The 26,430-nt window shown below is 40.4% G+C and overlaps 1 protein-coding gene across 1 annotated transcript; it reads left to right on the top strand.

Moving 5' to 3' along the window:
* The first annotated feature begins 1,496 nt into the window (after positions 1 to 1,496).
* Positions 1,497 to 23,301, top strand: NEMP1 (nuclear envelope integral membrane protein 1). Its single transcript, XM_047867332.1, has 10 exons — positions 1,497 to 1,509; positions 1,718 to 1,897; positions 10,659 to 10,783; positions 12,027 to 12,246; positions 13,987 to 14,059; positions 15,152 to 15,245; positions 15,701 to 15,815; positions 16,728 to 16,953; positions 17,746 to 17,919; positions 18,651 to 23,301. Exons 1-10 carry the CDS (start codon positions 1,497 to 1,499, stop codon positions 18,829 to 18,831), a joined length of 1,401 nt encoding a protein of 466 aa, XP_047723288.1. The 3' UTR covers positions 18,832 to 23,301.
* The last annotated feature ends 3,129 nt before the right edge of the window (positions 23,302 to 26,430 follow it).

The raw sequence follows: 26,430 nt of genomic DNA, 5'->3' as shown, positions 1-26,430 counted from the left end.
TCTTCAATGGAGATATTTGTCTCACAAGACGCTGTAAGGAATAAAAAACTTTCCCTTAATCCTCACATTCATTTGACTTCCAACTGCCATGGGCGCCTAGCTGGCTTAGTCTAAAGAGCAGGCGACTCTAGATCTCAGGGTCCAGGTTGAGCCCTATGTTGAAGGTAGAGATTATTAAACAAACAGGCAAACAACTTTTAAAAAAACCTCAAAAGCCTCTGCCTACATTTTATTTTATCTTATTTTATTTTTTAAAGTTTATTTATTTATTGGGGCGCCTGGGTGGCTCAGTCGGTTGAGCGTCTGACTTTGGCTCAAGTCGCGATCTCAGAGTTGGTGGGGTTTGAGCCCGACATCAGGCTTTGCACGGCCAGTATGGAGCCTGCTTTGGATTCTCTGTCTCCCTCGCTCCCTGTCTCTACCCCACTTGCGCACTCTCTCTCTCTCAAAAATAAATAAACATTTTTATTTAATGTTAAAAATAAAAAATTTTTAAGGTTTATTTATTTTTGGGGGTGTCTGGGTGGCTCAGTCAGTTGGGTGACTGACTTTGATTCAGGTCTTGATCTCCTGGTTCATGCGTTCGAGCCCTGCATCAGGCTTTGCGCTGACAGCTCAGAGCGTGGAGCCTGCTTCAGATTCTGTTTCCTTTTTTTTCTCTCTCTCTCTCTGCCCCACCCCTGCTTGTGTTCTCTCTCTCTCTCTTTCTCTCTCTCAGAAATAAAATAAAAATAAACATTAAAAAATTTTTTAAATAAAAAGTTTATTTTCGTAATCTCTACACCCAATGTGGGGCTGAAACTCATCACCCAGAGATCGAGCCTCTTGCTCTTCGCTGTTTGGACTGAGCCAGCCAGGCACTCCCCCCCCCCCCCCCCCCCCCCCCGCCTCCCTCCGATTTTTAAGTGCTACAAAAATGCCTACATTTTTAAGCGCTGGTGTTTATTCCCATAAAATACTGACATACATTTTTTTTTTTTTTTTTTTTTTTGGTGACTTGTTTTAAATCACCTAGGGCTTTGGGAGACACATTGTCTTACTTAAAAAAAAAAAAAATCGTCCGTCAGAACCCTACTTATAAAGCGTTTCAAGAGTAAGTTACCCATAACAAAAAGATCATGTAAAAAGGAAAGAAAGATGGGGTATCTAGGTGGCCCTAGTCAGTTAAGCTTCCGACTTCGGCTCTGGTCATGATCTCCCACGTTCGTGGGTTCCGGCCCCGCTCAGGCTTTGCGCGGACAGCACGGACCCTGGAGCCTGCTTCAAATTCTGTGTCTACCTCCCTCTCTGTCCCTCCCCCATTGTGCTCTGTCTCTCTCTCCCAAAAGTAAATAAACATGAAAAAAAAAATTTTTTTTAAGTAAAGAAAGAGGACAGACAATTCTGACAGTTTCGAGGTTAATATCAAATTTGGTAGAGGCCTCGCCCATTCTGATTTTCTATTGGTTAAACTTACCATCAATTGCACCAGTTGTAAATAAAGTGGAGACGGAAGCATGTTGTTAAGGGGTGGGACCTTCCTGTCGCCATTGCTAAGGTGAGGGTCCGTTTTCTAATAGGCTGAAAGCTGCTTTTCCCGCCCTCTCGCAGCAGTTGCTAAGAGGCGGGATTATGGAGTCCGTAAAGGACTGAGTGCTCGAGGCTCCGCCCATCCTATTGGATGGTAGGGGGCAGGTCTTGAAGTGGATAGGCTGCTGGCCCTGCCTGTTCCGGCTAGTTGCTGGGGAGAGGCACGTGAAGAGGAGGCGGCGTGAGGCGACCACGGCGGGAGGAATGAAAGTGGCGGTCTCACCGGCAGTTGGTGCCGGGCCGGGGGGCTGGAAGGCTGGGGGCAATGGGGGCGGTGGGGCAGTGCGGCTGCTCCTGGTCCTCTCCGGCTGCTTGGCCTGCGGCTCAGGTACCGCCGGGGGCAGCAGCTGTCGTGGGGGCGGGTGTTGAGGGGATTATATTTAGAAAAGTGGGGAGTGTCCCCAGGGTGCGGACCGTTATTCTGCAGTGGGGCGCGGGCGTGGTGCCGGGGAAGCAGCTTCGTCTGCAGTGAGGGGTTAGGGCCCTGGGGAGGCCTGGGGGAGCTACCCAGAGTGGGGAGGAGTCTGGAGTCTTTTGGCAGAGACAGGAAGGGAGGCCTGGGCTGGGTGAGAAGCGGTCCTGGGGGCTGCGTCGCGCTGAACAGGCCTCGATTTTCCTGATGAAAAGTCAGGGGCCCCGAGTACCATTCCTGGTAGGCTGAGCTGCCACTGGAAAGGGGGGGATCCCATTCATTCAGGAAATTAGCAACACCTTCTGAGCGTGTGCTCTGTCAGGGCACGGGTTGCTGAATGGATCATTTTCATTCAGTGAAATGGAGTGATTTCTGTGTAATGTCTTCTGTCCTTGTAAGATCTGGCCCCTACCGGCCTTATAGCAAGGACCTGGCGCCGTTAAACTCGCGTTTCCAAAAAGTAAAAAGATACAAATAACATTCACCATCAGATATGTTTCTTTTGGAGACTTGTTCACTTTTGAAGCAAACATTGATATCTACCTATTGCTGGATAATTGGCTTTGGACTCAAATGAAACTGTTTCCCTTTTCCCGCTGTAACTCATAAAACCTAGACTGTTTCTAAAGAACCTCCTTCTACCCTTATCAAATGCATAACAGAAAAATAAGTGAGGTTTCCAAGTTCCACTGGAGACCGTTGAAAGTCACAGGGTTAAGGATAATCATATCTTGTAAACACATTATGCTCTCACCTCTCCCTTCCTTTGCTGCCTATCTCATGCTGTCACTTACAATTATCCTTAGCTGCAGCTTTAAGATTGTCTCAGGATCCGTTGACGTAGTGCCAAATTGTAACGTCCTCCTGAAATGTTTTTTGGGGGGAGACGGTAGGTATCCAGGAAAGTACTTTTCCAGAGCAGGGGCCCAGAGTAACATTACTACTACTACTACTACTACTACTACTACTACTATTACTACTACTTATTATTATTATTATTTTAAGTTTTAAGAGTGTAGTGGGTTTTTTAAAATGTTTACTACTTGTGAGAGAGAGAGTGAGCAGGAGAGGGGGACGGAAGATTTGACAGGGCTCTGCTCTGACAGCTCATGAGCTGTGAGATCGTGACCTGAGCCCAAGTCTGACGCTCAACAGACTGAGCCACCCAGGTGCCCTGAAGCTACCTATGATCTGAATGAACTTGGGTCAGATGGTTAACCTCTAAAATGGGGTTGTGGACTGTGGCTATGAAAGAAAAAATATATGAAAAAAATGTTCCTACCTAGTCAGCACTCAAACAGCAGACACTTTTTCCTTAATGAGAGGAACAGGGGCTTCTTAGCTTCGAGAAGGGTGAACTTGGGATGATATTCTGTGTGGCCTGGTAGATCATGTGTGTGGCAGCTACAAAGACACAATCATGTTATAGAGAAGAACTTTCTAAAAGCCAGAGGCGGGGCACCTGGGTGGCTCAGTTGGTTAAGCTGCCGACTTCGGCTCAGGTCATGATCTCGTGGTCTGTGAGTTCGAGCCCCACGTCCGGCTCTGTGCTGACAGCTCAGAGCCTGGAGCCTGTTTCAGATTCTGTGTCTCCCTCTCTGACCCTCCCTGGTTCATGCTCTGTCTCTCTCTGTCTCAAAAATAAATAAACGTTAAAAAAAAAAATAAAAGCCAGAGGCACCTAAAGATAAAATACAGTACTTCAAAAGGTAGGAAGTTTTTTCTCATTGGAAGTGTTTGATTAAAAAAATAATGTCAGTTGATTTTAGACTATTTGGCAAGAGCAATTAAAGTATAAAGAAGTAGAAAAAAACCTTCACTGTTTATTCCATTCAGAGGCAATCCATTTTAGCAGACTTTCTCCTGGTCTTTTTCCACATTTTTTTTTTTTTTTAATAAAATTTTGGAGGCACCTGGCTGGCTCAGTCCGTAGAGCATGTGACTCTTGATCTCAGGGTTGCGAGTTTGAGCCCCACGTTGGGTGTAGAGATTACTTAAAATCTTTTTAAAAGTTTTTTTGAATTGATAATATATTCATACACCTGTCAACAATCCAGTTCTTTTTCCTGGATCCAACTAGTTACTACTAGAGATAGTTTTTGGTTTTTAAAAAAATTTTTTAATGTTTATTTATTTTTGACAGAGAGAGAGAGAGAGAGACAGAGCATGAGTGGGGGAGGGGCAGAGAGAGAGGGAGACACAGAATCCGAAGCAGGCTCCAGGCTGTGAGCTGTTGGCACAGAGACCGACGCGGGGCTCGAACTCACAGACCTCAAGATCACGACCTGAGCCAAAGTTGGATGCTCAACCGACTGAGCCATCCAGGTGCCCCTAGAGATAGTTTTCTTAATTGATTTTGTAGCATAAACATTTTTTATACCATTTAAAATTCGTCATAATTATTTTTATTTGTATTCTACTCTTTGGACAGATCATTCACTTAATGTTTTTGAACTAAACATTTGGTTGGATATTTGTGGTGTTTCTAGTTTTTCATCGTTGTAGATAACACTTTGTGAACATTTTTGCATATAAATTTTTTACTGATTATATTTTTAGGATAGATTCTCAGATTTATTAGATCAAATGCTAAAACATATTTAAGGCCCTTGAAACATCTTGCTGAAATATTTTCCTGAAAAGGTATTCTGGTTTACACCACTAGCAACACTATTTGCTTATGACCCATATGCTTGCCAGCTTTGGATATTCTAGACTATAACATCTTTGTTAATTTGATAGATCAAAAGTAGTGTCGGGGCACCTGGGTGACTCAGTCGGTTGAGCATCTGATTTAGTGTCCGTCTCTTGATTTCGGCTGAAGTCTTGATCTCACGATTCCTGAGATCAAGCCCTGCATCAGGCTCTGTGCTGGGACATGGAGCCTGCTTGAGATTCTCTTTCCCTTTCTCTCTGTCCCTCCTCCCTTCAAAATAAGTAAATAAACATTAAAATTAAAAAGTAGTCATGCCCCAGAAAAAGACAAAATATTAATAAAAGAAAGTAGTGTCTTAATTTAGTTTGCATTTCTTTTTTTTTTTTAAGTTTATTTATTTATTTTGAGAGAGAGAGAGGATGCATGGGAGGGGCAGGAGAGGGAGAGGGAGAGAGGGAATCCCAAGCAGGCTCTGTACCATCAGTGGGGAGCCCCACGCAGTACTTGAACCCAGGAACCCTGAGATCATGACCTGAGCTGAAATCAAGAATAAGACACTTTACCGACTGAGCCACCCAGGTGCCCCAAGAATATATACATTTTTATAATCTATTTACTTGTTGAAAAATTTTCTTTAATTTGCTTGCTTTTAGTTTTTTTATTGAAGTATAGTTGTCATACAATGTTATATTAGTTTCAAGAATACAACATAGAAGGGCACCTGGGTGGCTCAGTTGGTTAAACATCTGATTCTTGATTTTGGCTTAGGTCATGATCTCAGGGTTCGTGAGTTCAAGCTGTGCATCAGGCTCTGTGCTACAGAGTGGAGTCTGCTTGGGATTTCCCTCTCCCTCTCTCTGCCCCTTCACAGCTTGCTCTCTCTCAAAAAAAAATACATGAATAAACATTAGAAAAATACAACATAGTGATTTGGCAAATCTGTACATTACACAATGTTCACTACAATAAATGTAGATCCCTTTTACCTTTTTAAATAGATTTGTATTTTTATGTAGTCGCTTGATTTTATTCCTCAGACTTATTTCCATTGCATTTATGCTTAAAGAGTCCTCCAAAACTGAACTTATATCATTTTTATGGTATATTTTAAATTTTTTTATTTTACTTTTTAATCTATAATTAATGTCAGCATTTGGTATAAGGTGAGGTGAGAATCTAGATAGATTTTATTTTCCAAATAACCAGTTGTCCCAACATCCCATTGAATGATTCTTTCCTAAGTGCACTGTTTAAGATGCTTGTTTTCAGTAAGGCTTTAAGTACAAACTAAGTTATCTCTTGAAAGAAATGAACAGAGGCTATTTAAGAAATTGTTTTTCATGACTTTTTTGGGTCTATTCCAGTCCTCACATATTATGAATCATTTTCACTGATTCTGCCTGTGGATGTTAAGTGATCAGTGCTGTTGATTAAAGTTTGTAATGATTGTAAGCAAGTATGAAGTTATTAACCTTTGAATACCTGCTTTATGGATAAATGCAATAAGCAACTAATGATTCACTACTTTCCATGAAGGCATTTTCCAAAATCTTTGGGCTCAAAGGCATTTTCCTGAATGTTTAGTTCATTCTACTTTTTAACATTCTGGCTAACTCACTTTAGGGGGGAGGGAGAAAGGTGGTGTATATCCTTTTGCTACAGGAAGCACAAAATTTTAAATGCGTATTCTGACAACTTACATGTGTTTAAGGTCGTTTGGTTTAGTTTTGTGTTCCTAACAGTTTAAGCTACAGTTGGAGTAGTGGTTGTTCCACAAATTATCCCTTTTGGCTGAATTGGTGTAGTTCACCTCTCAATGAGTTTACAGAGATGTGGCTGGCCAAGGTGCTGATTTCCATAGGAGGTTGCTATTAAAGACATTTATTTATTTATTTATTTATTTATTTATTTATTTATTTATTTAAAATCCTTTCCCTTGAGTGTTATGTAACTTGGGAAAAGGAAGAACTAGATTTTAAAAGATGTTGCTTGTTATAAAACCATTTTATTTCTTTAGGAAAATGGCATCAGAGAATTTTAAAATTAGTTTCAAAACAATAATGCCTTTTCTTGGCATTAAGTTTTTCAAATGCCCTCTGCTATTGACATTATTTGTATCTTACTATCTTCTTGAAAATAATAGTGGGCTTAAAAAGGTATAGTGGTGGGGCACCTGGGTGGCTCAGTTGGTTAAGGGTCCGACTTTGGCTCAGGTCATGATCTCATGGTCCGTGGGTTCTAGCCCCTTGTCGGGCTCTGTGCTGACAGCTCAGAGCATAGAGCCTGCTTTGAATTCTGTGTCTCCCTCTGTCTCTGCCCCTACCCCACTCACGCTCTGTCTCTCAAAAAATGAATACACATTAAAAAAATTTTTTTTGTTAAAAAAATAAAAAGGTGTAGTGTTCTATTACTTGGTGCTGTGGGAGAGAAGGGGTTAACAAGTGTGACTCTTGTTTTTGTTTTTTATTGGACAGGTGCATGTTTCTACTTCAGGCTTTGTACATAGACTGGATATTCTTTTAAGGAAGTGATAGGTTCTTGTTCAACAACTTTTTTTTTTAATGCTGCCCAATGTTTTTGCATACCTCAATGAATTTCTCAATACAGTAGTTTTAGCATTCACATAACCTCACTCACTTATACTCTCCAGAAGAAAGTAAACTTTTTTTTTTTAAGTTTAATGTATTTATATAATCTCTACACCCAACATGGGGCTCAAATTCACAACCCCAAGATCAGGAGTGCATGCTCTTCTGACTGAGCCAGCTAGACTCTGCAAGAAAATAAACCATATTTGTGAGTGGATATTCTTTCAGTACATTTGTGTGCTTGCTAGTGAGACAGATGTCAACAGGATTTTGAAAAGGTTTCACTTTATGAAAGATAGGCTAGGAGGAAATCCCAATTACTACTGGATTAAACCATAGTGAGAAGCTGATAGATGGGGGTTCAGGGCATGCTACCCCAAGATGTAGCATCTTGGCATATTATATATTTTAAGCTGAGGGAGTTTAAGAAAGCATCAGGAGCAGGAAGGTCTCTTTGACCTCCCCATCTTACCCTTCTCTGAAACAGACCATAAAATCTTGTGAGAGTTGCCTTCCCTCCCTCCCTCCCTATACCTTGAGGAATTTAAGACAAAGGGATATTGAGAGGAATCTAAGCAAACAGGCCTTGCTTGCTCTGTTTCCCCCTAGTTTACTACAATTGCCACATACTCTTTACCGTATCATATTCCTTCACAGCTGTCCACTCTTCCTCAAACGTAGCATAAAAGTACGTAGCTCTAACTGTTTCTTTGGGTCTTCATTTCCTTATGAAGTCTTTCGTGTCACGTAAAACTTTTATTAAATGTGTATGCTTTTCTGTTGTTAGTCTATCTTTGTCAGTTTAAAATTTCAGACTCAGCCAGGGACCCTAAGAGGATCAAGGAAAAATTTTTCCTCCCTTACAATATTAAGAGTGAATTTTTTAAAAAATTGAGATGTAATTCATGTATAATAAAATTCACCCTTTCAGTGGTTTTTAGTATATTCACAAGGTCGTGCATCCATCATCTCTGAATTCTTGAATTACCAGAATATTTTCATCACTCCAAAATGGAACCCCATACATCTTAGCAGTCACTCCCCATTCACTTTTCCCAGATCCTGGCAACCACTAACATCTACTTTCTGTCTCTGTGGATTTGCCTGTTCTGGACATTTCATACAAGTGGAATCATATGATATATGCTCTTTTTGGTCTGGCTTCTTTCCTTCAGAATAATGTTTTCAGGGTTCATCCATCTTGTAGTATGTATCAGTACTCCCTTTTATGGTTGAATAATATTACACTTATAGGTGGATCTATCACATTTTGTTTTATCCATCAGTTCATAAGTTGATGGACATTTGTTTGTTTTCACTTTTTAGTTATTATGGATATTGCTGCTGTGAACATTCATGTATGAGTTTTTGAGTGAACATATGTTTTCAGTTTTCTTGGGTATATACATAGGAGTGGAATTACTGGATCATAGAGTAACTCTATGTTTAACTTCTTGAGAAACTGCCAAACTTTTCCAGAGAGGATGCACCATTTTACATTCCCAGCAACAATGTTTGAGTGTTCTTGTTTCTCACATCCTGGCCAACCCTGCTTACTGTCTTCTTTTTGATTTTAGCCTTCCTAATGAGTATAAAGTGATATTTCATTGTGGTTTTGATTTGTATTTCCCTGATGGCTAATGGTGTTGAGTGTCTTTTCATATGCTTATTGGCCATTTTTATATCTTTGGAGAAATGTCTATTCAGATCCTTTGCCCATTTTTACAATTGGGTTATTTCTCTTTTTCTTGTTGAGTTGTAGTTCTTTATATATTATGGGTAGTAGACCTTTGTCAGATATGTGATTTGCAAATATTTTCTCCCATTTTGTGCATTAATCTGTTTACTTTCTTGATAAGGTGCTTTGAAATACAAAAGTTTTAAATTTTTATGCACTCTGATTCATCTGTTTTTTCTTTGGTTGCTTATGCTTCCATGTCGTATCTAAGAAACCATTGCCTGGCATGGTCATGAAGATCCACCCCTGAGTTTTCTTCTAAGTGTTTTATAGTTTTTGTTCTTATGTTTAGGTTTAAGAAGAAATTTAACTTCAAAATTGGTCTTAGCTTCACCATAAAACCATTTTGGACTGGCAGGCATCATTGCCTTTTTTTGTGTGTGTAACTTTGCTTTCTTAAAGTTTTGTTTTGTTTTTTAGTTTATTTAAATCTATCCATCTTTGTACCTAGACCAGAGTGATAACTGCATTTCCACTTAGAGTAGCACTTGATAAGTTGGTAAGTACAATATAGAACCCAAGGAAAAAGTTATTTAACTGTTTTGTGGTAAAGAAGGTAGCTGGTACAAACTTGGGTGGGAAGATATGAGAAAGTGGTCGCTTTTAAGCCTTGAATTGGCTGAGATTGAATACAAACTTCTGAATGGAGAATCTTCTGTCTTGGCTGAATGAAAGGGACTGCGTATGTTAATTGACTGCTCTTAAAACTTGAAACAAGACAGTTGGAAAAAACGATTTTGTGATCTTTTAGCATCTTCTTAAAGTACTATATATACAAAAACATTGTCAAGTCTGTTTATCCTATTCAGGAGAAAGAGAAAATAAGTAGATGGGGTTACTTTAGCTCTGCCTTTATAAGGGAAGCAGGACCTGGGTGTGAATGTCAGTTAAGCTATTCACTGGTTGTATGACTCTGGGCAAATTACTTAATCCTTCTAAGCATCAGTTTTCTATTTGTGAAATAGCGATTATGAGAGTGCTTGACTCATAGCATCGTTGGAGAGTTAAATGATAGACAGCATACTATCTTAATAAACACTTAATAGTAGTTTCTATTACTGCCTTTTCTGGGTTAGTTGCTATTTATAACATTTAAATGATTATATTTAATGGAAATAAGACTGCCTTGTTTCTCCTCTTGTTTCAGTTTTCTCTTTTTTTTATTAATTTTTATAATGTTTATTTTTGAGAGAGAGAGAGAGAGCACGCGTGCGTGCGCACAAGTAGGGGAGGGGCAGAGAGAGAGAGAGAGAGGGAGACACAGAATCCAAAGCAGGCTCCAAGCTTCGAGCTGTCAGCACAGAACCTGACATGGGTCTCCAACCCATGAACTTTGAGATCATGACCTGAGCCGAAGTCAGCCACCCAACCAATTGAGTCACCCAGGCACCCCTCTTTCAGTTTTTCTTGTTTCTCAGTCACTGACATTTTAACCCTAGCTTTAAAAAAGTGGTCCGTTTCAATGGTATTGTAATAGCATCATAGGGTAACAGGTGGTAGCTACACTTGTGGTGAGCATAGGTAAGGGATAGGCTCCTGGAATCACTGTATTGTACACCTGATGCTAATGTAACATTGTATGTCAACTATACTTCAATGAAAAAAAAGTGGTTGGTTTAATTCTTTTTATGTAATAGGTTGTAGTTATTAGCTTGTCCTGTTGTCTTAATCCTTATTTCCTTTCTTTGCATAAAGCTGGAATTGACATAAACGTGGTCATGCTTCAGGAATCCCAAGTTTATAATATGAGTGACAGGCAACAGTTCTGTTATAAAAATGTACTTATCCCAAAGTGGCATGATGTGTGGACACGGATACAGGTAATAATTTGGAGGCCCCTGGCTGGGGCGGCTTCTGTGAATATCTGTCTGTGATCAGTGAATACTTTGACACATTTTCCCCCTTCACACACAATTGGAAAAAAAAAAGTATTGTCAACAACCTTGTTAGGGCTCAGATTATCCTGAATTGTGTTTTCCTCAGTACGCATTTATGCTTACTTTGCATTCTTTTCTCTGTTCCCTTAAGTAACTTATAATACTTGACCCTGAGGTAACCTTCCTTCCTCTTTTTCCCAAAGAATCTTCCTTCTCTTCCTTCCTCTCCTTTTCGTATACATACACGTATGCACTCGCACGCGCGCACACCCCCCCCCCCCCCCCTTTCATTTAAAGGCCTTATGCCTTCTTCAGCCAGGAAACTGTTGCGTGCCTGTCAGGATGTAAACTCTTTTGCCTTGCTGTTCCTCTTCTATTTTGATTCTACACGAAATATTTCATAAGCCCCCTGCCTGAAGTTTCCCTTTGATAGGATGACTTTCATTTCATTCATTTCATAACACTATTAAGCCACCTGGCAAGCAAGAATGTCTGGCCGTAATAATGATTGAACAAAATGAGTCCTTTTGGAAAAGCTGCTCCTGCTATAAGCATAGTTACTGATAAGGGCATTGTTGTCCACATCATAAACATAAGGGTGGGCTTGTGGGGTTTTTAAATTTTCTTTTTTTTATTGTCTGATATAAAGATCATATTCCATCTGAGACACATTATAACCAACATTTACCCATAATCAGTGATTTGTGACAGAGGGTTGACCTTCTCATCCTGTCATTATGGGAAACATTTTCAGTTTTCTGGCGTGGCTTTTGCCTGACAATTCTCTCTCTCTCTCTCTCTCTCTCTCTCTCTTTCTTCCTTTCTGGCTTGGCAATTTTCTTAATATTCTGGATCCTTGTTTTGTATGCTTTCTCATAAATAGCTCTAGTGCTAACCCTTTCAGCTTGGAAGTCTTTTTCCCCCCCTGTGTTGTTCTGCCTTAATAGTAGATTCAGCTCATGTTAACAAGACATTCTAACAGCTGCCTGTCTGTACCATGTGCAATATTATTTGCTCAATGATGTTTTAGTTCCTGTATCTCTATATTTCTTATAAGCCTTGTGGAAAACTGGCACTACTACTGATATCTACTCTAGAGTTATTTACTCTAAAGTTTTTTTAAATTGTATTTATGAGAATTTAAAATTTCTACTTCTTTCTGATCCTGATTTCACTTGTGTTACAGATCCGGGTAAATAGTTCCAAGCTGGTACGTGTCACCCAGGTGGAGAATGAAGAGAAACTGAAGGAGTTAGAGCAGTTTAGTATCTGGAACTTTTTTTCCTCCTTTTTAAAAGAGAAATTGAACGATACCTATGTTAACGTGGGTCTATACAGCACAAAAACATGCCTCAAAGTTGAGATTATAGAGGAAGACACCAAGTACAGTGTCACTGTGACCCGGAGTAAGTCTTATCTGTTTTTCTGTGGATTTTATAGTGAAACGGGACTGAGCTTTGGAGAGTGTAACTAGTGAGACAGGGAAGTCAGCCCAAGACAACTAACTCCCTTTTGGTTCTGATTATAACCTGAGTATACCACTGCTCCAGACAGTTGAGAGACCCTCTCCCACATAAAAGCCTTTAGGCCTAGGATAGAGATTTCACCTTGGGTCATTCTGAATATTTCCTTACGGACATTTGTGAAGACTTATGTTCCCTATACTCCCAGTGGCCCTGAACTGATCCGCTTAGTGTTCTTCAGAGTAAGATAGGTTTATTCCTGCCCTCTGGGCACTTCTAGACAAAGTTAGATGTCCTGAAATGTATAAGCCTACATTTGAAGACATGAATGGTATAAATAATAAAAACTGAAGAAAGGTAGAACTGAATATTAATGCTTCAGAAGTAAAAAGATTTGTGGAATCATAAGTCACTATGAAGATCACTCAGTTTATTTAAGGCTTATTCAGTGGAACTGGAAAAGTTTTCCCTTTTCTGAATGTGTCTAAGAACGTTTCACAGAGAACTGGAATCGTCATCCTGTTTTATTTTCTTACTTTTGGTCTCTCCTTGGGTACTACCCATGATTTTTGGATGTTGTGAATAGCAGAAACATTCCTGGGTTTTGCTACAAAGCCCTAGCGTTCCATAGGTGGTTTTTTTTTTTGTTGTTGTTGTTGTTAGTTTTTTTTTTTTGGTTGTATAGGATTTGCCTTTTTTGGGGGGAATGGGGGTATTCCTTTTACATGTACTGATTCCTCTTGCTCCTATTCTGTTTGTGGACCTCCCCTAGACTTAGAGCTCTTGAATGTGAATGCTGTGGGAGTATCTGGTATGCCACTGAGGGGCCTCCACTTGGGCCCCCTGGTCCTGGGTGAGATGTGTTTGAGTGTAGGCTTTTCCAACACAGTGCTTGTGTACCAGAGGGAAGTAGGTGGTGTTGGGCAAGAAAAGCAGCCAGTTAGAGAACAACAGAGGGCCTGGACCCAAAGTTCTAGGCAAATCTGCTGAATCCGAACCCATGAGTGATTTAAGGCATGAAAACCAGAATGGTAGAGACCCCTTGTGGGCAATTACATGAAGCACCGATGGTGTTATGCCTGGCTCCCTCCAAAGCAAAGCTTAGTTTCTTTTAGCTTTAGCATAGGTAACCAAAATAAAAATAAGATCTCCAGAAAAGTACAGGTTAGAGAGACCTACTTATATTTTCTATTTGGAAGGGTTCCCAGGCTTTGTGTGGAATTTACAATGCTGTTTAGGTGGGTTGTTTGCATTTACAGGGGTTGGGGTGCTGGCTGATTTACCCCTTCCCTCCCAGTTGAAAATCTGCATATAACTTTTGATTCCCCAAAACTTAATTTCTAATGGCCTACTGTTGACTGAAAGACTTACTGATAACTTAAACAGTTGATTAACACACATTTTGTATGTTATATGTATTATATGCTGTGTTCTCACTATACAGTAAGCTAGAGAAAAGAAAATGTTATTAAAAAAATCATGGGAAGAGAAAATACATTTATAGTACTGTGATGTATTGTCAGAAAAAGTCTGCATATAAGTGGAACGGGGCAATTCAAACCCATGTTGTTCAAGGGTCAACTATATTTTATTAGCTGACCAATAATGCCAACATTGCCCTTTATTCTATAAAGCGTTAAACTGTTTGTTTTCCTATTAAACAGAAGTCTTTATTTATTTCAGGATTTGACCCCAAACTCTTCTTCATTTTCCTGCTTGGACTTGTGCTATTTTTTTGTGGAGATTTGTTGAGCAGGTAGGTTCCCAGGCTAGAGTGCAGAATGGTGAGGCTTAGACCCACTCTGCTTGGCTTTTATCATGAAGACTTTAAGTACTGCTCTTTCCTCTTCCATGAGCTTTATGGCCAGGCCATTGCCTGCTTGGAAAATATTTTTAAATACTTTAGTAGGTGTTAGGATTTTTGCTATTTTCTTACATTGAATAAGATTGGCAAGAATGAAATTCTCCCATGAGGTTGAGCCATCATGGGCTGGGATTTAGTCAATATATCACCACCCTTTCCATCATTGGAAATAACGTGTTAAGTCCTCATTTTTACAGGGCCATGAGTTTGTTGGTGAGTTTTATACCAATCAGGGGTAAAAAAAAAACCCACAAATACCAACCACTTATTCATTTCCTGCCTTTAGGAACCTACTAGCTAAGCTAAGTGTAACTGACATGTACAACTATAAAGAAAACATACAGATAACTAAACAAACATTGAACAAAGGTAGAATCAACATTAACTTTGCACACAAGTGAAAAGAATATTTCTGGAATAATGAATGAAAGCTTAACAATTGGAGTTTGAAGTTAGGCTGGAGTGAGATTGATAGAACTTGTTCCTAATTTGGGGGGGTCCTGAGAGAAACTCACGGTGGGGGAGGAAAGTCTGGTGCAAAGAGCCTGGAATAGGAGCAGGAGCTCTCTCTTTTCCAGGCCCTGTGTCTGGTTATCTTTCTGGGTAATCAGTTCAGTTCCAGTTTTCTGTCTCCTCTAGGACAGTATCCTTGCACCTTCCTTTTCCCCAGTGAAGCTGTGCAGTTCTTCTGAAGAAAGACTCTCATTAAAAATTGGATTAGGGGAGATGCTGCAATGGGAGTGTGTGACTAAGCAGAGGTTTATTGTTGGGACGTATTTGAGGGCCCTCACTGATACCAGTCCTCATAATCTGGCAGCAGTTACATTGTACCAGTCCCATCAGTGTTGGCAAGTTTTAAACAAATACCTGCTTTAGTCTGAGATTTTTTTTTTCTGTTTTTTGGCTGGGATAGTTGTTCTAGTTCGAATGGTGCCATATAGGAAGAATACACACATAGTCATGAAATAATGTTTCTCTCTGCAGAAGCCAAATCTTCTACTATTCCACTGGGATGAGTGTGGGAATTGCGGCCTCTCTGCTAATCATCATTTTCATACTGTCCAAGTTTATGCCCAAGGTAAGTAGTGGAATCTTCAAATGCAGTCAGGACAAGCTTGGATAGTTAGTTGAGGGACTATTTTGTTGAATAATACAGCACTGAAAATTTGCATTGGTGGTTGATAAGTATATGTCCTACTTTTTCCTTGATTCAGGAGGGTACTTTCCATGATGGAACTTGGAGTCTGATTACATACAAACTCCCCCTTTTATTTAAAATCCTGTGCACAGTGGGGAGTTAAAGTCTCCTTCCTGTTTGCTAATCACATAGCCAGGCTTTTAAGTTACTCAGCACCTCATTTTCCTAGTGTTCTTTGCAGACTATACCATTTTAAATATAAAGGATGTCTTCTTAAGAGATGTGGTTTTTGTGTATTTTAGTAGGTTGAGTTTTTTTAAATCATAGTTCCATTTTGTTTCTTTTATGTATGGAAAGCCTGTTGTAACTTTGTTTTCACTTCTACTCTGTTTTAGAAAAGTCCCATTTACGTCATACTGGTGGGAGGCTGGTCCTTTTCTCTGTACCTCATTCAGCTAGTTTTAAAAAATTTACAAGAGATCTGGAGGTGTTACTGGCAGTATCTTTTAAGTAAGTGTTGTCGGTTTTGCTTTCCTTTTTATATGTTTATGGGTTGTTTTAGTTCATTTGATCATGAAAAGGTGTTGGCTGCTTACAGGAGCTAATAGTTCATGCCATTTTATTAATTTTTAAGAATTGTAGTTCTTTATTTCTAACGCTTTGCAGTTGTCACTTTAAATGAAAATGGTGCTGCCAGGGAGAAAACTTTATTTGGTTGGTGTTTATAAGTATACCTCTCTTTACACAATAGGCATTTTCCTGAAAAACTATACATTGACTATATTAATATAATTGTATTTTAAATACAGTTGAAGACCTTAAGTAAAGGACTCTACATGAATCTTTCTGTAAGGTGAAGATCCTTTGGTTTTACAGATGGTAACCCTTAATCTATCTTTTGAGAGGTAATTAATCTGGATTATCATATGTTAGGCTTTTTTATTTAAAAAAAAAATGTTTTTAATGTTTATTTTTGAGAGAGAGAGCATGAGCAAGGAAGGGGCAGTGAGAGGGGACACAGAATCTGAGGCAGGCTCCAGGCTCTGAGCTGTCCGCACCAAGCCTGATGCGGGGCTCAAACTCATGGACTGTGAGATCATGACCTGGACCAAAGTTGGACGCTTAACTGACTGAGCCACCAGGCGCCCCTAGGCTTTTTTAAACAGACAGTTCTAGTGTTGTTCAACATGTAGCTTTAATCTTCCATTTGAACCAAATAAACTTGGGAGCAACAGAAAGGGTAGAAACTTAAAGAGATAAATATATTTGAGTAATGAAAAAAGTGTGAATAATTGAGGAAAGATCTTGTCCATTTTCCTAATTGAATAGGTGCTATATAGTGAATGTATTGCTGCTCCCTGCACAAATTATTTTTACCAGTTATAGATGAAAAAGAACGTTTTCTGATAACTCTTCTCATAGGCTATGTCCTCACAGTTGGATTCATGAGTTTTGCAGTCTGTTACAAGTATGGGCCCTTGGAGAATGAACGAAGTATCAACCTGCTGACCTGGACCTTGCAGTTGATGGGCCTATTTTTCATGTATTCCGGTATCCAGATACCACACATTGCCCTTGCCATTATCGTCATTGCACTGTGTACTAAGAACCTGGAGTACCCTATTCAGTGGCTGTACATCACCTACAGGTGACTGAAAGGCAATATAACTTTGTAATGAAACATGCAATGTGGGATGTAGTTGTGGCAAAAGGGTACAGAGGTGTTGACCTGGGAACCTCTTTGTTAATGGAGATTTAATGTATTATGCTTCTTCTTTTGTTCCTTCCAAGTCTTTCTTTTTAGACTGTCTATAGGCATTTTTTATAATTTTATTCTAGCCATTTTATATAAAATAAAAGCATCCAGTAAAGTGTCATGTGTTCCTGTGACCACTAGGTGGTGCAGAGTATATCACTTTTATACCACATGCCTCAGGTCACCAGGTTTCAGATTATTTCACATTGGCTCTCAGATCGCTTTGGGAGTTCTAGTGTTCAGATGTATTTGAAAGCATGCTATCATCTTGCATAGTGAACATGGAATGGTCATAGGTTCTGAGGTTATCAGTGGCTGTTTTATTAGATAGTCAAGGTGATGCCTTCAGTTTGGGGAATCCAAGTTAATGGACCACAATGTTATATCATCATTTTCTTGTCGTTTTTCCACTTATTGGAAAATAAATATTTTGTCTATCATTTATTGGGAAATAAGTGAATTTATCCACATTAGTGAATAATATTGATTACTCTGACGTCTTATTCCTAGTCTAACATGTCAGGAGTATATTACAAGTCAAGGTGTCTATAGAAGAAAGGTGGGAATGATGACTCATAATGTCCAGGCTCTCTGCTGTATACTTGGCTCACTGAAGCGAGCTAGAGGGCAGGCTGGATAAAAATTACTGATTAATGATTCATGATGTTATTTTGGTGAGCACAGAAAGATGTGTAAAGCAACAGAAAAGACTGTCCCCCCTCGTCTCCTGACAGAAGAAGAATATCGGATACAAGGAGAGGTGGAGACCCGAAAGGCTTTAGAGGAGCTTCGAGAATATTGTAACAGTCCAGACTGCTCTGCTTGGAAGACTGTCTCTCGAATCCAGTCTCCAAAGAGGTAAACCCTTGGCCAGCTGTGCTAAGCAGCTATCAGGGTAATTGTGACCTTGAGTTTTAACAGAGATCATACTTCTAGATAATCATTTTGTATTGGTGGCTATGTTTTCCTGTTCACCTAGGAGTAGTTGACAGAAAGATACATGTATCATCATATGTTAAGCAGTAGCCTGTTTTCTGCTGCCTCAAGGAACTGTCTACTCTAGATTTGATTGTAGCACTGAGAGGAGAAGACCATATTAAGTTTCCCCTGTGATAGTTTTGCATTGCTCTCCGAGTCTGATTATTTTTTGGGGGGAAGGGTCCTTTTTATTTGGGAGCAATTGTACCAATAAGTATATGAAGCTTCAATTTGGAATCTTGATGGCATACAGTTCATAGAGCCATAAACATGAATAAATGTGTAATGCCCCCTTAATCTTCTCTTATCAGGATTACAGATGACTAAAAGAACCTTGGCACTTTCCTAACTAAAAAAAAAAAAAAAAAAAAAAAAGGGGATAGGCTAGTGCTTATTAAGCAGGATGCCTGGCATTTCAGGAGATATTGTCTTATGATCCCATCTTTCCCTTTCTCTTTATTTCTTGCTTTAGTCTACTTGCCTGCCAGAATAAGGTTAGACTTATTATAATTTGAGTTGTAAGTGTATCAGATGTTTCAGTTCTTATTTTGAAAGGAAACCAGAAAGGGCAGAAGGCAGGTTCTTAAAGAGTATTATCTTCTTTTTTCCAGATTTGCTGACTTTGTGGAAGGTTCTTCTCACCTCACACCAAATGAAGTTTCTGTCCATGAGCAGGAATATGGATTAGGGAGCATTATTGCCCAGGATGAACTCTATGAAGAAACATCCACTGAGGAGGAGGAGGACTCAGATTCTCGGTACCCTACTGTCACACAGCAGATCAACTCCTGACTTAGGTGGTGGTCGGTTATTTTTATGTGGACTGGCTTGGGACCTCGATGGTCCATGTTGTATGTGTGTGCAGCTGCTTCTCAGCTCTTTGAAACGGGGTGAGATAGTACAGAAATTCTCCCACTGAAATTAGAGGTCTGAGCAGGCCTCCCTCTGGCAATGGTCCTGGTGGTCTCTGTGGGATCCCTGAGGAAGGAGATTGGATAAAATATTGAATGCTTCCCAAAGCTTCCCATTGGTTGTGGGCCCACCTTTATGTTTCAAAAACCAAAACCAAAAAAACAAAACAAAACAAAACCCCAAAAACAACCAACCAAACAAAAAAACCTGGATGGCCACAGCTAGCACAGCATTCTAGCTCTTCTTAAAAGTTCGTTTGGTGGTGGCATTTCTGCCACCATAGCTGGCACTCAAAAGTGAGAACTATTATATGTGTGCAGTAATGCTTTCAGATCACAGGCTGCATCTTCCAGAGAGAACTCCACGCATCTGAGCCTCCTTCACTTCTGTTTTTATTTGTCTCATTTTTTAAATGAATATATATTTTTAAATGTAACAGATTCATGTTCCAGAACCAGCAAGTGCTCCAGATTGACAAGCCCATAGGCCCCTATGTTTATTAATATGGATTATCCGTTAAAGCCCCAGAATTGTTGTGTTGAACTTTGAATTAGTTCTCAAAATATGATATTCTAAGTCATGCTTGCTCTTGGGAACATGCCTGTAAACTCTTCTGTATGGGAGGTCTGCAGGCTTTTTATTATATCCCAACTTTTAATTGTATCTTAAAAAGACGTTTGCATTCTTTTCTTCCCATTCCTCCTTGCCCCCTTTGCCCTTTCAGGAAGTGTCTATTTCCTCAACTGTGAAGTATGTACAATTTAGAGTTTGTTTCATTTCTTATATTCTCTCCCTCTTGGTTTGTAGCATTATATCTGCTAGTTGGGAGAAGTGATCGTTTTTAGAGAATTTAAATGCTTTTTACAGGTTCTTCATTTTTCCTGTCAGTGGGACACATATCTTTGAGTTGCTGTGGAACCAAGAAACTTTCCTTTTCCTTTCTCTTCCTTTGTCTGCCCATTCTGCCTATTCCTTTCAGCCTTTCCTTAGCCCCTGTACACCCCCCATCTCCCAATTTGGCTAATTTGTAAGCTCTGAAACTTGTCTGTGAAGTTTCCTTGATACAACATATAAATTGCAGCTATGTAGCTGCCACAATTTGCATTGCCAGGAAACCGACCTCCAGGTAACCTTCATGCCTCTGGATGTTCATTCACCCATCAGGATCAGACACATTTTTCCATGAACTTAGTATATTTATTTGCAGTTCCATTTCTGGCTAGAGATTCATGCTGCCTTTTATTACATTGGCATTAGTTTCACATTCTTTTGCCATTGGAAAGTACCCTTATAAACCAGCAATGTCATTTATGAGGGAACAAATTCCCAAGTCTCTGTCATTTGCTTGGTTCTGTCTTTATGATCTTCACCCTCGTACCTTGTAAGAAGCTATAATTACTCTAGCCAGGAAGCTAGGCACTGAAGTCAGGAGCATAGCATCAGACTCACTGTTTACCATGATCATGGAGAAGGCAGATGAATTTTTAAAAAGCTGCAATGACTCCTTCAGACCAGCCACTCAGCAGATAATCTTGAAAGACCTGGGCTCATTACTGACTTCTAAAATGTCAGCGCTGAGACTCCCCCCACCCCAGGTGGCCAGTTGACTATTACCACCAGTGTTTCCCACAGCTTTACACTGTCCTAGAGTGACAACTACCTCAATTGGCAGCAAATGTACATAGAGTAGAAAGTGAAAAAGCAGTATTTGGGCAGCTGCTGTGGGTTAAAGTTGCAGGGCAAAGGAATTTTATATCAGGAAACCTTTATGCCTTTGTAAATTAAGTACATGGTAAAATTTTATTTCTGTGTGAAGAGCTGTTAAGACCTCTGGGATATATTCTTTTTTGCTCTATTTATAGAGATCAAGATCTAGCATATTTGAGCATAAGTTAATTTGAAAAAAATAGTTCATCAGTACAAGTGGTCTCAGGATTACCTGGAGACTTTGGTGCCTTCCCTCAAATAGCTCCTTAAGGAGGTGGTAGCTTGCCTCCAGGGTAACTTTTCCTGACTCTTTATTTCACTGAGAAAGCACTGTGAAGCAGGGAAAGAGTCTCCTCTTTTTCTGTTTAGTTAAACTCCTGTGAAATATAGTTTCCATCTCCAGACCAGTTTTTTCACCGTGTTTGAATTTGGGGTAAGCTCAAACTCAGTTTATTACTCCATGTCTGGTCGTCGGAGAACTGAGCTGTAGGCAGTGGAGGTGACAGCAGATCCCACAGCATGAGAGCTGCTCTCAGACAGTGAAGGACGGTGCCCAGTGCCTTTGGCGTGCTGTGTGTCCTTGCCCTGCCTGCCTATATGGCTCTGCCCCAGATGCTTCAGAGCCTCTGTGTGCCTGAAGATTGTTTGACTCCATAAACCTTCTCCAGGAACTTCTGTTGTCTCTCTCTTGGCCACTTAGTCTGCTGGCTCAGTCACTACTTGAAGCCCCCATTTAATTTTCTCTGGCAGTTACAGCTCTTGCAATTCAGCATAGTCTCATCTCTCAGACTGATCTCATCAAGAAGGATTGAAGGGATAACCATGGAGTGAGCTGGACATTGGAGCCACGTCTGCTGCCGCGTCAGCGTTTTGCTTGCAAATATCAAGCTGTAAATTGGCCCTCTTTAGGGCCAGGGTCTCTTTAGCATCGGAAATCTATCGCCTCTAATTGGTCTGACCAAGTTATGTAGAGTATGACTGCCATTAATGGGAATATGAAAGCCAGCTGGCCTAAAACATTTCCCCTTCACTTTCCCTCTCAGATTGCTTTCTCGAGACCAATGGAACCAGTCACCAAAAATGAGGACAGTTTAGCAACTTGGATGTCTTCTAATAAGAAAGTCCTATCAGCCACTTCATCCCACCAAAACTAGTTTATTTCCTTTTTTTTTAATTAAAAAAAATATTTCTGTCAGCGCAGAGCCTGTTGTGGGGCTCGAACTCACGAACCACGAGATCATGACCTGAGCCAAAACCAAGAGTCAGACGCTTAACCGACTGAGCCACCCAGGTGCCCCAAAGCTAGTTTATTTCTCTCCCCAAATTCATGACTTTTTGTCTGTTACAAAGGGGATTTTGCTGATCATAGTGTTCGGGCCCCAGTGTTCTATTTTGTGCTGTTACATCCCATTCAAAACCTAGCCCTCTCCTTACTGATGGTGTTCCCTTCAATCCAATTCCCACCTGGCACTTATGTTAGAGAGTTGATGAATGAAAGGGCCCAAATAGGCCAGATAGTCCTCCCTGGCTCTGACATCCATAAAAAGCTTGGGAATGGATTATGCAATTGGCCTCAATCTTTTTGTTCCAGAAAAAAAGACGGGCTCAGATGGATGCCTGCGTAAAAATGGTTCTTAGCTGTGTACTCATAACTTTTCTCTGAATTGAGTAGTGAAAGTTGAAGTAGGAGGAAAGGAAATTAAATGTCCTTCTAGTATTCCTTTGGACTCAGGTCTGACATATGAGATAATAACCTATATTGAAATGCCAAGAACTTTATCTTAACCAAGGAGAGGGCAGTTTGACAGATTTATTATGCCTTCATGTTACATAGGCACTGAAACTAAGTAATAAACACATAAAATAGCCATTTGCACAAGACAAAGGCACCTAAAACCTTTTATGTTTTGATGTAGCAGAAATTGATTATAATTTTTAGAGAAACCTATGCAATTATGGTGATCCAGTGGTGTCTCTTGGTAACTTAGCTTATGGTTTCAGTTGCTGTGGAGTTGGATTCTAGATGGTCACTACCTTGAAAAGGGTGTTTGGTGCCTTATGTGTTGGGAGCCAGAGCCTGCCGGAAATAAAAGTAGATTCATGTCGACATCAACACACACCTTTAGTGGGGGTGGGAATGGCACACAGCCTCCCCCAAATTGGGGACTTGGGCTCCCACATCCCTGCCCATGTGTGTCATCTTCCTCTTTACACTCTTGACAGTAACTTGAAAATGGTGAAATCATCTTCTCTGAACTTTCCTATAGTATGGGCGACATTCTTATCATGTTAACATAATAGATAGCTCATAATGTGAGTGTTAGAACTGTTACAGCCTGCAGTTGCCTCAGTTTCCCATGTTTCTAGAATTGATGGTGAAATAGCAGGGGTAAGGAATTACTCGGTAAGTTTTAGCCTGTGGGTAATGCCTTAGTGTTATTTAAAAGATTTGTCATTTATATTTAAAATAAATGTTCACGAATGTTTGAAAGGAACAAAACGATCAGGGATGGCTCTTTGCCATGGGTCTCATTTTCCCTCTTTTCTGTAAGAAAAAATAACAGTGTCTTATTATATATTTTTTCATTTTTATTGTACAAGTTTGTAAGTAATCCAAATTTTAATAAAGTTTTATAGACTATAGTGGTTTCTCTTAATGAACATGTACTTTTCTTATTTGGATCTTTTGAAACAATTAGCTTCTAAGTTCCATCTTTCTGATGAAGTGGTGGTGATGCCATCTATTTCCTTTCTTTCTTCACCACCACTGCCCAACCTGGGTCTGTCTTGGTCTATTTCCATCCTGGGACTGGGTGATTTGCCAGAATGCCAGATCTCTAAGGGGTATTCTTGCAGGAGGCACAGGTTGTACTACCATGTTGTCTCACAGAAAAAAAAAAAAAAAGTATAGGTTATTCCTAATCCTTGTACTTTAGTTCTTTATTTTTAATGGCATAAAATATCTCTTGTTTTTCCACTGGGGTGAGGGGAAGACCTGTGCATCCAGCTGTGGATATCTGCCAAGAGCTTTGTGTAGGGCGAGAGAGGGAGCAGGGCTGTAGTGCGTATCAGGGGCCATGGAATAAAAACTTCAGTTATGTCTAGGCCCAGCTTCAGTAGGAGAAGGCTGGTACTTTCCACCTTCTTTTATGTTTTAGCTACTTTTCTTTGCTCTGTGGATCCGTTATGGCATTTGCATTAATTCTGTGCCTGTGTCCTCTCTTCTCAGTTATTTAGACTACATGGAAATCTATTGTCCATTTTTCAGACCAGTCATTGAGAGGAAGAATCGGGATGTAGACCATATGTAAATTTATGTAGATTAATGCACACTAATGGCGTCTTTTCTCCTCTCCCCCATCTTTTTTAAAATTTATTTATTTATTTTGAGAGAACACGCACGAGTGGGAAGTGGCAGAGAGAGAGGAAGAGAGAATCCCAAGCAGGCTCCACACTGTTAGCATAGAGCCTGATGCAGGGCTCCATCTCACGAACCATGAGATCATGACCAGAGCCAAGGTCAATAGTCGGAGGCTTAATGGACTGAACGACCCAGGTGCCCCTCTCCTGTCCCTTCTATAACTATACTAGGTAAATAAGAGACACTGAATTAATAAAAACTTAAGGCATAAGTGCTAGATGTGCAACATTGTAGGGTTTTAATGAGGACAAAAAGAGATAAAGTGTGGGGCGCCGGGCTGGCTCAGAAGAACATGTAGCTCTTGATCTCGGGGTCATGAGTTTGAACCCCACATTGGGTGTGGAGATTACTTAAATAAAACTTAAAAAAGGTAAAGTGTGTAAAGGCGTTCTTCTCAAACTTGAACATGCTTAGGAATCACCTAGGAAGCTTGTTAAAATGTAGACTTCTGATTCAGTAAGTCTGGGTTGAGGCCCAAGATTCTGCATTTCTGATAAACTCCCACATGATTCCGATGTGGGGTGTGGACCTCACTTTGAATAGCAAAGATGTGAAACACTTAGCTTGCTTGCCTGGTACACAGTGAGTACTTGATCAATATTGTTACTAATTAACAGCAAATAATTTATGAGAGTCAAGAAGACCCTCTACCACCAAGCATCTTCACCAAATCTGAAAACTTCTGCATTTTTATTGTGTGGCATTTTTAAAAAAGGAATATCCTTGGGAGGACTTCTGCATGTGAATTAGTTTAATCAGATTACTGCCTTCCCAACTATGTTAAAAATCAACACTAAAGGATCTAGAATTGTTTGTTTGTTTGTTTATTTTGAGAGAGCAAGAGAGAATGAGAATCCCAAGCAGGCTTCACACTGCCAGCAAGAAGCCCAATGTGGGACTTGAACTCATGAACCATGAGATAATGACTTAAGGTGAGATCAAGAGTCAGACGCATGTTTAACCAACTGAGCCACCCAGGCCCCCCTAGAATTGTTTCTTCTTCTCCTCTTCTCCTCCTCCTCCTCCTCCTCCTCCTCTTCCTCCTCCTCCTCCTCCTCCTCCTTCTACTTTTTTTTGGCCAGCTGTTTCAAAGTATAATTTATATACAATAAAATTTATTTTAAGTTTTGCCCAGTTTTGACAAATGGAGTTGATTGACACTTGTGTAACCACTACCACAGTCTGATAAAGAGCATTTCCATCACGCCCAAAGTTCCCTCATGCCCCTTATGCAGACTAGAAATGTTAGTGGGGAGAAGAGGAAGGGGGTTTCAGAATCACAGTGGAGGAAGACCAATAAGCTCAAGTTACTTCAGTTTTGCCTGGGGATCAGAAGATCACAGTCTTGCATCCTCCCTGCCTCCTCCCTCCCCACCCAGGAATGCTTTGCCAGACCTTAAAATCCCCACTGACTTGGATGTGTGCTTGTAGCTCATTAATTCAGAGTGACCATTCATCCCAGTTTGCCCAGAATCTTCCCAGTTTTAGTATCCCAAGTTCCCGTGTTCAGACATCTCACCCCAGGTCCCAGACAAACCAGGATGGTACGTTGCCCTAGCTGTGATGTTTATGCCACTGTTTCTCAGTCTGAGGTTGCCATCTCATTTTTTAGAATCATTTTTCTTGTGTGAGCACATAGAAGGCACTCAGTAAATGAGTGTGTGGGTGGACACACAGATAAACCCCAAGCTGTAGGCAGCTGTGGATTCCTGGCCTGGAGAACAGGAGACCTGGGTTCTGGTTCCAGCTTTGCCGAGTTTGCAGTCATGTGATCCTGGGAAAGTGGCTTCTCACCCCAGGTCTGTTTTCTCCATGTAAGATAGGGGATCTGTAGCCCTTTCTGCCTCTGACACAGATACTGCTTCCATTTGTACATGGGGTTGTGTGCCAATGGCACTTCCACTCAGCTTGCTCGCTCTCTCCTTTCCTTGCCTTTTTTCTCCCTTCAGATATATATAGTAGATCAATAAATCATGTAAGGGCAGGTTGATAATGGAGCTGCTGATGGGTCAGGCGTATGCAGGCGTATGCAGAGTGCTTCTGCGAGAGCAGTAGAGTTTGGACCTTGAACCAAGCAGCTGTGGCCGGTAGTTGGAGGATCGAGTCTATCTTCAGCTAAGTGTGTGTAATGACCCGATTCGCTCTTTGTGCATGCCTGGGAGAGAGGATGGTGGGCAGAGGGAGCCTCTTGTTTAGGAATTTTCCTGGGTGGGTGAGGGGATGCCCTGGAAAATAGGATAGTATAAGTTTCTTATCTATTGGAGGCATCTATTTCTAGCTGTGCCCAGGAAGCAGCGTCTCGGGGTCTCATTCAGGTTTCTCGCACAGAAGGATTAAAATCAGAAATACCA

The sequence above is a fragment of the Prionailurus viverrinus genome, chromosome B4, assembly GCF_022837055.1.
Source record: "Prionailurus viverrinus isolate Anna chromosome B4, UM_Priviv_1.0, whole genome shotgun sequence".
Classification (NCBI taxonomy): domain Eukaryota; kingdom Metazoa; phylum Chordata; class Mammalia; order Carnivora; family Felidae; genus Prionailurus; species Prionailurus viverrinus.
The sequence above is the reverse complement of the archived record's forward strand: the minus strand, read 5'-3'. Positions and strand labels throughout refer to the sequence as shown.